The sequence below is a fragment of the Diabrotica virgifera genome, chromosome 3, assembly GCF_917563875.1.
Source record: "Diabrotica virgifera virgifera chromosome 3, PGI_DIABVI_V3a".
NCBI classification, from domain to species: Eukaryota; Metazoa; Arthropoda; class Insecta; order Coleoptera; family Chrysomelidae; genus Diabrotica; species Diabrotica virgifera.
Genome location: NC_065445.1, coordinates 93,157,413 through 93,171,828, shown reverse-complemented (window position 1 = coordinate 93,171,828; position 14,416 = coordinate 93,157,413). Strand labels below are relative to the sequence as shown.

Sequence of the window (14,416 nt, the reverse complement as noted above, 5' to 3'; positions counted from 1 at the left end):
ACGAAATATGCAAAATTAAATGACGGTGACACCCCTTTTTTATGATTTTTTGCATTTTTTTTAAATTGTATGCCTTTTTTGAATTTCTGTGTTTATTTGGTGCTTTTTTTATATACCATTATCATTTTTATCCAAATCTAATCTAATTCACTGTACGTGTCTAGCACACGGCCTGAATCGCGTTGCTGAGACTATAAGGCTGCAATTTCCACTTGTTTTGAAAAAAAAATGAAAGGTATCACTGGAAAAATTAGTAAGATAGTATTAAAAAAAGTCATAGATATTGAAGATATAAATATGGATGCGGCAGTAGTGGCAAATTATAAGTATGCACCGATAATCATTGTGGACGTTGAAAGCAGTGCCGGATTAACCATTAGGCAAAGTAGGCAGTTGCCTAGGGGCCTCGCGGGGACCAAAACGAAAAAATGTTGAAAGATTCAAATATCGCGCAATACCATAAAAGTTATGGTGGACGTATAAAGCTACATTACAATGCATACTTTTGTTCACATAGAAAGTATATGCTGTGGGAATCCATGGCTAATGAATGCTCTTTGGTAGAAGGACCAGTACTACAGATGGAAACAAGAATCGAAAGTGAGCAAAAAACACAAGAAAAATCAGGAGAAAGAAAAGATCCTTAATCAAAATCCAAAACAGAAGCAAAACTTATTTAAATTCAGTTTCATACGGAAATCCATAGCTAGTGAAGCAGCAACCAATGAAAATGCACGTGATTGAATAGATATAACTGAGGGAAACATAGCTTCCCTAACTGAAGAAGATGAAAAAACATATAACGACAGTTCTATTCCAGTTCAAGAAGTTAAAGAACCAGAAACCGAAACTAAGTTAAAAATTGAAGTTAAAGAAAAATTGGGTCCTAAATTCGGAAAACGGCATATGATTACGGAATACAGTAACTAAAGAAGTAAGGACATTTTGGATTGGGAAAGGTCTTCAGAATGTTAAAACCTTGATGGAAGTGTTTCAGCGTCAAAAAGAAATTTTGAAGCCATTACAAGATTTTTATACAATCTATGGTTTTTCGAAAACAAATCAGTGGAACAAAAATTAAAAGAGATTGGCTGACGTATGTTCCCTCAAATAGAATATCGTATTTTGGGTTTGTTCAGTCTGTGTACAACTTTTTTTCATCCTCTACCCACCGTTGGGAAGTTATGATCAAATGCTTAAATGAAACTCCACTGAGCGATCTCATTCGCCACGATCTAGTCCTTATAAAAACAAGCAGCACATGCCATAAGACCTTTGCCTAAAGGTTAAAACGCTTTCAAATCTGCTCTCCATACTCTTGCTGAAGACACTAATCAGCAAGCTTAAACAGTTCATGAGGCTAACTATTTGTTGAAAGAAATGTCAAGAAAAGAAACATTCATAATGAATGAGTTTTGGGTAACAATTTTAGAACTCATCAACACTGTCAGTAAATCATTGCAGAGAGAAGATATTGAACTTGAAACTGCAGTTCAGCTTCTAAATTCACTTTTGGAGTTCTTAAAATTCCAAAAAGATATAATTTTGCTTATTACGAGCAGAGGGCCTGCGACCTACAATACTCTGAATATTCTCTATAGTCCAGGGCGCATCTGTTTTGAGATGGACGTTGAGAGGTGACTCAAATTTTTTTGCAGAAATTGCTTGAAAATAAATCAAATAATAATATTTGAGTTATCCTCCCTCCCAAAAAGGTCCGGAACATTGTTTAAATAATCAAAATGTCAAAAAATGAAGGCAAAATTCGATTTTTTTCTTCGTTTTTTGTTTATAACTTTAAAAGTATTCATTTCCCAGAAAAGTTGTACTGACATAAAAGTTGTGTAATTAAATTTCCTACAACATAGGATTGGTTAAAAATTAAAAAAATGGTCACCCTAGTTGCAAAATAGCAATAATTGCGAAAAAAACCATACAAAAGCAAGTATTCGCATTTTACGTTTTTCAACCATTTACGCTACACTTAGGACCTTCATATTTCACTCAGAAAAACTTCATGATACAGTAAAATAATACTGTAAATTTCATTAAGGTCGGTTCAATAGTTTTTGCAAAATAAATTTTGAAATCCCGCTTTCGCAAAAAAAATTCATTTTTTCAAAATGTTACAGGACTGAAAATAAAGCAGATAGCAAGTTGAAATTTTTTTTGCTTATAGAAGTGTACTGTACCTTTCATTTGCCATTTTCAAAATTAAAATCGATTAATTACCACGGCGTCAGAAAATTTTTGAAATAAACAATAATTTTTGGTGCTTCGCGCAGGACAGCGGTGTTCGATTCACACAAGTTGATTTCCACCAAAATTTCTTCCAATCATTATCTAATATCTTACTCTATATTTTGTTGTATTTTAATATTTTAATTCCACAAAAATCAAACTAATTTTATTATTGTTTGTGAAATATTATTTAAACAATTGCATATGTTTAAAAATAATAAACTTTTGTTATTTAAGTTAAAATATATGACCACAGAAAGTTTTTGCTAATAAAAGTGTTGTTTCAAAAGATAGAGTATGCGTTTTTATTTTGCAATAAACAAATTTATTTATTTATATCGAAATGTAATAAAAATTAAAATGTATCAGTCATTATCAAAGGTCATTGGAATGCCCAATCAGAGCAAACTATCCGCTGTCATGCGCGTAGCACCAATAATTAATGTTTATTTAAAAAAATTCCTGACGCCGTGGTGTTAATCGATTTTAATTTTGCAAAATTGCAAATAAAAGGTACAGTACACTTCTATATGAAAAACAAAATGTTCAACTTGCTATCTGCTTTATTTTCAGTCCTGTAACATTTTAAAAAATGAATTTTTTTTACGAAAGCTGGATTGCAAAATTTATTTTGCAAAATCTATTGAACCGATCTTAATGAAATTTACAGTGTTGTTTTACTGTATCATAAAGTTTCTCAGGGTGAAATATGAAGGTCCTAAGTGTAGCATAAGTGGTTGAGAAACGTAAAATGCAATTACTTGTTTTTGTATGTTTTTTTCACAATTATTGCTATTTTGCAACCAGGGTGACCATTTTTTAAATTTTTAACTAATTCTATATTGTAGGAAATTTAATTATGCAACTTTTATGTCAGTACAACTTTTCTCGGAAATTAACACTTTTAAAGTTATAATAAAAAAACCAAGAAAAAAAAAGAATTTTTCCTTAATTTTTTGACATTTTGATTATTTAAACAATGTTCCGGACCTTTCTGAGAGGGAGGATAACTCAAATATTATTATTTGATTTATTTTCAAGCAATTTCTGCAAAAAATTTGAGTCACCTCTCAACGTCCAAATGTACCAATATTTTTACAGATGCGCCCTGGTCTACTACTATACTCTAATTACTGAGCTGAGTCGTCGGTTGACAGTGTACGGGTCAATGAACTCAGTATTTGGTCTTTTGTGTTTTTCCAAAATTGAGTGATACTCAAAATAAAGGAGTGTGCTTCAAAACTACATGAAAACTATGCTATGATATTGAATCTGAACTTGAAAATGAACTAGAACAGTTCAAATATTTTATAGCCCAGCTTCAAACTTGCAGGGAAAACAATTTATTCCTGGTTCACAGTCATTTTGGGTTATTTCGCAACAGGCGAACGGACATTTTCAAAAATAAAAATTATTAAAAACGGAGGAATCTATGTTTCTTAAGGGGCCTCATAGCTTGGGTTGCCTAGGGTCCTCAGGATTCTTAATCCGGCACTGGTTGAAAGAAGCTTTTCGATATACAAAAATGTTTTAAGTAACAGGCGCCGAAACTTCGCCCATTTCGCCATACTTTCAGGGTCCATCCGATCCACGTGATCTCTTCACATGCTTCGTAGTGCTCTTGTCCATCTCACTACTTCTTGAACTCTCTCAATGAGTCTTTGAACACATTGAGAGAGGCGTCATTGTTAACATTAAAAGAGGTGTCAGACAGGGATGAATTCTATCCCCGCTATCTACTTTAATAAAACTTTCAAACAGAAATAGGCATTGCCAGATAAAGACTTTGGAGTGAAAACTAACGGTGAACTGATCAATAATCTTAGAACGCTGACGAAACTGTTATTTTATGCGACAGTCATCGGGGGCTTTCAACCTCATTTTACAGTGCTTTCCTACTGATAGATCGACACACGATTGAGAGAGTTATTCACTTTAAGGGCGTAGGCGAAAAATTTACGGCTCCGGTGCTTTTTAAATGCATTCATTTTTTTCGAATTCTGAGAAAACTAATAAAAATTTTTAAAAAATTTCAAGTCAGAATGAACAGCTACATTATTACCGAGTGCCGAAAGTCCTTTAGAATAAACAAAAAAGTTTCTTTTAAATAAGATAATTTGAAATTTAAAATCACACTAACTAGGTACATTTTCTCTTACATTTTTACCCCTGTAACTTATTAAAATATACATTATAGAAGTTTTCAGGGACTTTCGGCCCTCGGTAATAATTCATTAATTCATTTCATTCTGCATTTATATTTTTCAAAATTAATGATTAGTTTTTTAAGGATTTGGAAGAAAAATTAGTGGGTTTAAAAAGGCATTGGATCCCAAATTTTGCGCCTGTCTCCTTAAATATCTGGTTACCTACATTACAGTTCAACTAGACTCAAGAAAGAAGTAGAGAGATCTGACGTGGAACTAAAGCATGCTCCGAATATCCTGGATAGCAATGCAGACAAACGAAGCTGTGTTAAATAGAGCAAATGTCATTCGTGAGTTAAACTTAATATGTATAATAACTAATATACAGGGTGAGTCACCACTAACGCGACGGAAGATTACAGCGAAATGGTAAAAGATTTGAAAAAAAAATTTAATTAGTGGTTTGTAAGTTGATAAAATCTACATTTTAAAAATATTTTGAAATATACAGGGTGTCCCAATAAATGGCGGCGTATCAAAGTTATATTTTTTCTTATGGAACACCCTATATTTTATTGCATTTTTTAATTGTCCGCAAAAAATAAGGTATAGTTTCATAAGGCCTCATATACCTATGTACAGAGTGTTCTGAGTTATGGTGACTTTTATTAAAATGTAAAGTTTTAAAAGAAGGCTTATTCTCAAGTTATATACGAAATTATAAAAAAAATACTTTTACATCTAAATATTTGGATATTGGTTGAATGTATTTCATGATTAATTGTTACACATTTATTTAAAGGGTGTTCAAAATTTACAGTTTTATTATTGGATTATTCAATGTGTCATATGATTCTTATTTTAAATGGAACACCATGTATATTAATAATTAATTATACTAAACAAGTCTACCCCTTTCGAATGGTATATTGATGATGATCTATTGATTGATGACCTATACCTAGGTATCATAGTTTTTGCGTAATTTACAATTATTAAAATTCTTAAGCTGTAAATCGATTTTAAAACAAAAGATGTAGTTAATTAATGGCATTGTATGACATTGTCATTTTATTACAGTACGGTCCGGAAATAATCATATAATTAATGTATTCCATGATTGATTATTACACATTTAGGTATTTACAGGGTGCTCAAAATTTACAGTTTCATTATTGGATTATTGAATATGTCATATGATGCTTATTTTAAATAAAACACCATGTATGTTAATAAATTATTATACTAAACACAGGTTCCTCTTTCGAATGGTATAGGGATGTTCCATAACTAGGAGTCATAGTTTTTGCCTAATTTACAATTTTCTTAAACGGTAAATTGATTTTAAAAATAATGTTTATGCACTCTCGATTTTTAAACTGTACGAAATAAATGTTTGTTTACTGTATCATAATGAAATGAAAATTATGTCTATTTACTAGACCATTATTATGAAAAGGAGGTAGATGGGTCTGTATACAATACATTTAAAAAAATCAGGATCTGCTCCAAAGTCTAAAGTCCATAAACGATAAGTTAAATATTTATCATAATCCTGTTCGGTCTAATATTGGTGTAGTTGAGTTTTATACGGATCATAGTGGTTTCTCTGAAGTATTCTAACAGTCGTTTGACTGATTTACCCAAAATTTTTTCTTTACTAATATTTGGGTTTTCCGTAACAGAAAGCAGAACATCAAGTTCCTTGACGTGATCACAAATAACTGGTTTATTTTTATTTAACTTTCCGAAATTACTCAAAAAAGTCCTTTTTTGGGTGTATTCTATCAGGATACATACTTTTGAGCGTAATAAACTTTAGAAAGTCAGATACAATTTTGCAAACACTCCCCAATGCAAAATACCATGTCTACTCTTTCGTAGATAACGTGGTTATTAATTTTTAAGAACAATTAAATTTGAATATCATACATGGATGTTTTTATTTTTGATAATTACCAAATCGCACTGTCATAAAATGACGATGTCATACAATGAGATACATCTTGTGTTTTAAAATCGATTTACACATTAAGAATTTAAATAATTGTAAATTACACAAAAACTATTAGACCTAGGTATAGGACATACATATACCATTCGAAAGAGATGACTTCGTTTAATATAATTAATAATTAATATACATGGTGTTCCATTTAAAATAAGCATCATATGACACATTGAATAATCCAATAATGAAACTGTAAATGTTGAACACCCTGTAAATAAATGTGTAATAATCAATCATGGAATACATTCAACCAATATCCAAATATTTAGATGTAAAAGTATTTTTTTTATAATTTCTTAAATAACTTGAGAATAAGCCTTCTTTTAAAACTTTACATTTTAAGAAAAGTCAACATAACTCAGAACACTCTGTACATAGGTATAGGGAAGCCTTATGAAACTATACCTTATTTTTTGCGGACAATTAAAAATGCAATAAAATACAGGGTGTTCCATAATAAAAAATATAACTTTGATACGCCGCCATTTATTGGGACACCCTGTATATTTCAAAATAATTTTAAAATGTAGATTTTATCAACTTACAAACCACTAATTAAAAATGTTTTTCAAATTTCTTACCATTTCGCTGTAATCTTCCGCCGCGTTAGTGGTGACTCACCCTGTATGTACATGTATGCATGTACCTTATAAATTCGCAAACTATGCATTTCATCATATGATGACCTTACTCAAAGTTGTTGTACATGATCCCGGGATGGTTTCTGAGTTGGTACCACCAACCTAAGTAAAAAGGGGGCTTGCCCCCCCATAATTATTTTTTATTTTTTTGCACAAACTGTTCCTTTTAAATATTATATGATGTAGAAGCAAAAGATACACACAGTCCTAAATTTTCACTTTTCTATCACCAACCGTTATTGTTTTAATAGCCATCTAAAATTTGCCTCTTCTATATAAATAAAAATGAATGTTTGTATGTATGTATGTACCTTATAGACTCGCAAATTATGCATTTCCATCATATGATGATCTAAGCAAATTTGTCGTTGTCGCGGGGGGTGGCAGCGGCAACGGATCGAGGATCGACGAAATTAACGAATGAAAATTAAATAAATTGTGCGACATTGTAAGATTTGTGAAAAGTTAAATACGGCAATAACTGGGATTACCTAGAGACAAGAAGATACAAAGACAATAACGAAAATATTACAATACAAGCCGACAGTCAGACGAACAAAAAGGAAAGGCCAGAACGAGATGGCTGTTTGACATAGAAGGAGACTTGAAAACTATGAATGTAAGACAATGGATAAGAAGGACCTAAAGAAGGTCTAAATGGAAGGGCATAGCAAGACAGACAAAGAACAATCAACGGTTATGATGTAAAAAGAAGAATTATTAAAAATACAATACAATACTTAATTTTCTCCCTTTTGTCACCTATCCCTATTTCTTAATAGCCATATTAGTAATTTAATAATTTTTGACCGTGTTCGATAATAATTGACCAATTATGACTAGACCATTTATCCCCGCCAGGCGTCTACTGGTGTCACTTCTTACTCAGTAAACAACAATATATTTGTTTATGTATGTATCGAGCTTAGATGTGACGTTTTTAATTGCAAGTTTTTTGGGAGTTTGCGGAATAAACTTTAAGTGTCCATGTTTCGGGCAAGGAAAATTAATTGTGCATTGAAAAACCGCCATCGTTTTATATTTACGCACGGCAAAAAATATTGCTTATCAGAATGATCTAAATTGATACTTTTATATTGGGTAATATGTAATTATTTTTTAAGTATTTTTTTGATTTTCTGTTAGTTATTACTTATTGAACTTTTACACATTATTGATTTGTTTCTAAAAGTTTCTACATAATATTATCATGCACTCATCGTTTCCGGCACGTAGCGTAGTCTCCGAAAAACCTGATTTTACAAAGGGGTGTCTGATACGATACGTTCCGGACAGTATGAGTTGTTCATATTTAAATCCATTAAAATAAATAGTGTTCGGAAACTAAACGCTTCGTGCCGGAAACGATGCGTGTATGATAATATGTAGAAACCTTAAGGCGGTACGAAGTTCACCGGGTCAGCTAGTAGGTACTAGATAAAAAACGCTGGACGGAAGAGCCACCCGAGAACTTTATCGTACCGATCTGTTATCGTACTAGATACTGCCATTCTATAAAAATAACAAAGTTGCTCGTTATTTTGATATTTTAGAGACACTTTGTATACTTGAAAATATTTTATGGTTCTACGCATCATTTTTCCTGCAAATTTTATAAAAAAAAAAATGTAAAATTTTCAATAGATTTGGAGAAAATGTTCGATACCATATTTCGGGGAACACGCTATACAGGGTGTCCCGAAAAGATTGGTCATAAATTATACCACAGATTCTGGGGTCAAAAATAGGTTGATTGAACCTCACTTACCTATATACAATAGTGCACACAAAAAAAGTTACAGCCCTTTGAAGTTACAAAATGAAAATCGATTTTTTTTCATATATCGAAAACTCTCAGAGATTTTTTATTGAAAATTGACATGTGGCATTTTTACGACAGCAATATCTTAAAAAAAATAAAGTAAAATTTGTGGACCCCATACAAATTTTATGGGAGTTTTGTTCCCTTAAACCCCCCCAAACTTTTGTGTACGTTCCAATTAAATTATTATTGTAGCACTATTAGTTAAACACATTATTTTAAAAACTTTTTTGCTTCTTAGTACTTTTTCGATAAGCCAGTGTTTATCGAGATATTTTGAATATTTGTCGAATCCACCACATATTTGTATATGGTTAAGTACGGTTATAGAGACCTGTTAATAATCTGAAAATTTATTTATAATTTACATTTTTAGGTATATTTTGAAAAAGAAGCTACATCTCGATAAAAGGTGACTTATGAACAAAAGACTAAGAGACAAAAGTTTTAAAAACACTGTGTTTAACTAATGGTACCACAATAATAGTTTAATTGGAACGTACACAAACATTAGGGGGTTTAAAGGAACAAAACCCCCATAAAATTTTTACGTAAATATATTGAAAAAGAAGCCGCATCTCAATAAAAACTGGCTTATCGAAAAAATACTAAGAGGCAAAAAAGTTTTAAAAACGTTGTGTTTAACTAATGGTACCACAATAATGAATTAATTGTAACGTAATTGGGGGGGGGGGGGGGTTTAAGGGAACAAAATCCCCATAAATTTTTTATGGGGTGGACAAATTTCACTATAATTTTGTTTTAAGATGTTTCTGACATAAGAATTATACATGTCCATTTTCAATAAAAAATCTCTAATAGTTTTCGATATATTGAAAAGAATCGATTTTCATTTTGTAAATTCAAAGGGCTGTAACTTTTTTTGTGAGCACATTTGTACTAAGGTAAGTTAGGTTCAATCGAACTATTTTTGACCCCAGAATGTGTGGTATAATTTATGACCATTCTTTTCGGGACACCCTGTATATTATTGCATAAATCAATAGAATATTAGTCATACTTTCATTTCAAACTAGTTAATTTTTTTGAAAAATTAATAGTTTACAAGATATTTGCATTTCATTCTATTTCTATTACGCCAGTCAATGCTCGAGAGTAAGAACAGAATATTACCTCCGAATTCTATCTTACTGCATGGATTTTAATGAAATTTTGGCAGTGGCCTCTACTTATCTCCTAATTCAAAGTCTATTATATTATACACTATGGCGCTTTTAACGGTTCTCGGGGGTGGAAAATTTTTTGGTTAAAATAACTACGGAAGTGGCTAGAGAACCTATTTCTATGCAAAAACTGTTATATATATTTTTTTTTGGAAACTCAATACTCTTTTATTCGTGGTTGAAAATTGGCCATTTTCATTGAAACATAATATTATAACACATTGTGGAACGGCTTTTTGCGAATACCTAAAAAACTATGTATCTAACTAAAAAAAACTATATAAAACATTTTTGTAGCTTAAAAAAACAGAGATTCGTTCATTCATAAATCTTCTAGTTATAATACAAAAAGAGATATGGTAGATGAAAAGAATTGGTTTTTTGGTGCATGCTCAAATCGGTGTATTCAACTTAAAATAACAGAGAAACGGTCGATTTTAGGTGTAAAATGCTACCAGTACCTTTTGTAGTACTTGAAAAGACCTTTAAAATGAGGAATATTGAATGTCGATTGCATTCAAACTAAGCGAGATATGCTGCAAAAAATTGATTACTAATGCATTTTAAGAAAAAATGAGAAATATATTTAACCCCTCATCCACCATAATTTAAATGCATCGAATTTCTTCTACAATACCTTTTATTATAGTGTAATTTCTATGTTCAAAAAGTTGGATGAGTTTAAAATGAAAGGTTTTTGAAAAAAAAATTTAAATTTTCTTAAATCTCTTCCTTTTTCTCCATGCAACTTGAGAACTATAAGAGATACAGTAATGAGAAACCAAAAAAAAAAAAAATTAATCTAAAGAAACCCTACATTTTTGTATGGTATCTTTTCTTGTATGTTTTATCATTTTCGAATTACATGAAGAAAAAGGAAGATTTTCAAAAAAATTTAAAAATGCGCTGTATAATTTGATCTTATTTTTTCAAAACTTTTCATTTTAAAACCTTTCAACTTTTTAAACATAGAAATATCACTATAATAAAAGGTATTGTAGAAGAAAACGATGCATTTAAATTCTGGTGGATGAGGGCTTAAATATACTTCTCATTTTTCCTTAAAATACTAATGTATTTTAAGGAAAAATGAAATATGAAAATATAACAACTCTCATTAATACTTTCATTAGTAATAATTACCTTATTAATTCCCCGCATCGTTTCTACCTCATCCTGTTCTACCTTCAATTTAGCTTTCCACAGGTAATCTGTTCTGGCAGTGAATTCAATTTGTCTATCCAGTATATGGAAAAATATTACAACTAATGACAGGGCTAGTGCTGTCTTTATTTCGAATGGTATTGCTGGAAATCTGGAAAGATATTGAATATATTAAAAATTTAGTCAATATATCTAATATTATATTGCTGAACCTATTTCCTTGGGACATTTTGATATTATATATTATATTTTGTTGTCTAAATCACAGTTATAATTAAACAAATTTAATATTTGACTTTCTCTATTGATAAATCTGAAATCTAAACATCAAATACAAAATATTTATAATTATTACATTTGTTTTTTTTTCATTCCGTTGTGGTTCATTTCCATAAAACATAGTAGTTGATATGTCAATTTACACATCACTATTATGTTCTGCCAGAAAAAATGATATTGGGACCGTGCAAGTTCGGCAAAGCGACACCTATTTCTACGCTCTGCAACTTTATTCGCACTTTTAATTATATTGGCCAATTATATTAGTCCTGGTTACTGGATAATTGTCAAGGCCATAGTCCAAAAAAATAATACGAAGAAAAAATAAGATTCAGGTTACGTTATTAAAACGTAAACAATTGTATGTAGTAAATAAAATTAGTTATTAAAATGCAGTACTGCAAGCAAAATACAGTTAATTAAATTTACCTTTATATAATAATTGCATATCATATCAATATTGTGGAGCAACATATAATTTTTCTTCTTCATTGACAGTAGATATGAAATGTACGTCAATTTGACAATTTCAATTGACAATATGAATTATTTAAGAAAGTTGCAATATTTCTCCGCTATTCGCGCACGATCCTTTCTCAATTCCCTTCTCAGTACTTGCACACCGTGAATAGGGTAAAAATATTTGTTAACAGGAGTATAAACAATTTCAAATTGAGCGATTTCAGCCTTACTTTAATTTAAAATTTTTCTTATAATATTCCTATCTCAAATCTATAAATTTAGAACTGAAAAATATGTAGATCACATTCATATTCTTTTATGAAGGGTGCATGAGAACGAACGAGCAGATATGTTAGCAAAACAAGGTTCGAGAGAAACTTGAAGGCCCAGAACCTTTCTGTGGCATCACTAAAAATGCTACGAAAACGAGGTTCAGAAATGGCTGATAAAGAATCATCACAAGAAATGAAGAGCCACTCAAGAACAAATACAGACTAAAAAAATAATCAAGAATATTGATAAAAAACTCTCGAACAGTTTGATGAACCTCAATAAACGAGAAATTAAAACGGTCACTGAAATGGTGACTGGAATTGCCGTTTAAGAAATCACCTACACAAACTAGGTAAGGCGAATGAACCATGGTGCAGAAAGTTCTAAATGGAATGGAAATGGAAAAAGAGATTGCCATACACATACTATGCCATTGCAGTGTGCTAAGTGATGTAAGGCAGAAAAATCACTGGTTAACTGAAGTTTGAACCAAAAGAGATTCTAAAACTACCAATAAGAAAACTGTTAGCTTTCGGTGAGGCCACAGAACTTATTAGAGTTTACAATTTACGGTACAAAGACCTTACGAGGAGGTACCAAAGACCAAGAGTCTTGCCTGATTTAAAAGAAGAAGATGATTCATATTCTTGCCGCTGGCCTCTTGTGAAATATAAACATATTTCAACTTTCGTAATGAAATAATGCAGTGCTTTATCATACATAAGTATTCTTCTTCCCTTTCTGTCCATAAAAGTTTAGTCTTAGATTGTACAGCATTTAGAATTACTGTATATTTCCTTATTTCACCCGTTCTTTACATTACTTTTGCTTCCTCACTGTTTTTTGATTTGTTGTGTTCACGACTAAACATAGGTCTCCCTCAGCTATCTCCAGTGCTCCCAGTCTTCCACGTCTACCTAGCGCCATTCATTCTCTCCACGTGTCCGGACCAGTTCCAATTAGTAAATATTAAATTCACTCTTTGCGTTTGCGTTTAATGTCCTCTCTCAAAGATGCTTAGATATGAACCTGGATATTTATTGCTGTTTCATCGACTTCGAAAAAGAGTTCGACAGGGTCCGACATGAAAACTAATAGAATTATTGAAAAACAGAGATATAGACAGACGAGATTTACGAATTATCATCAATCTGTATTGGAATCAAAAGGCCAATATAAAGATAGAAGAACAAGAATCCGAAAATATTGATATAAAGATAGGAGTAAGACAGTGTTGTGTTCTGTCGCCGCTACTGTTTAACCTGTACAGTGAATCTCTATAAACGGAATATTAGTAAATAACATAAAGACCGCGTCCCACCATCAAATAATTTGATCAAACTGGTTTGAGCAAATTGAAAGTGACAGTTAGTGACGTCACATCCTGAGTGTTCATTGTGGATAATAATGAAAAATTTTAATTTTAAATAAAGTACAAACAAGTTAGACAACTCAATACAAAAAAATTGATCAAACTAGACTGATAGTGAGAGCACAGATTTTTAGAATTTCAAAAAAACTGCAACTGTGACGTCACTTTGACGTACTTCCTCAAGTAAGTCAAGTTTGCTCAAACTGTTTGATCAAATTATTTGATGGTGAGACGCGGCCTTAAGATTCGCTGATGACACCGTTATAATGGCAGACACCCTGGAACCGCTACAAGAATTGCTAAATAGAATTAACGATTATTGCATTCGATACGGACTAAAAATAAACAAGAAAAAAACTAAATTTATGATTGTCTCAAAAACAGAACATGGAAATGAAAGGTTAATGATAGAGCAAACCCAAATAGAAAAAGTTAAGGCATACAAATATCTGGGAACCTAGGTTGATGACCAAAATGACCAAAGCAAAGAAATTAAAGTCCGAATTGAAACTGCGAGGCAAGCATTTACAAAAATGAAGACACTGCTTACAAAGACCTTCAGTTGACTCTCAGATTGAGGGCTCTAGGATGCTACATATTTTATATATTGCTATACGGAATAGAAGCTTGGACATTGAAGAGACAACACATAAGAAAAATAGAAGTGTTCGAAATGTGGTGTTACAGAAGAATATTGAAAATTCAGTGGGTTCAAAGGATCACCAATGTTGAAGTGCTACGACGTTTAAATAAGGAGTTAGAAATTATGAAAAGTATAGAAACTAGAAAACTGGAATATTTGGGTCACATTACCAGAGGA

The 14,416-nt window shown here is 31.4% G+C and overlaps 1 protein-coding gene across 2 annotated transcripts in view; it reads right to left on the bottom strand.

Moving 5' to 3' along the window:
* Window positions 1-14,416, bottom strand: part of LOC126881922 (adenylate cyclase type 2-like) — an 860,562-nt gene that overhangs the window by 84,923 nt on the left and 761,223 nt on the right. For both annotated transcript variants that reach the window (XM_050646657.1, XM_050646658.1), the window contains one exon: window positions 11,190-11,361. In XM_050646657.1, the coding sequence (XP_050502614.1) occupies window positions 11,190-11,361 (172 nt within the window). The remainder of the gene's footprint in view (window positions 1-11,189; window positions 11,362-14,416) is intronic.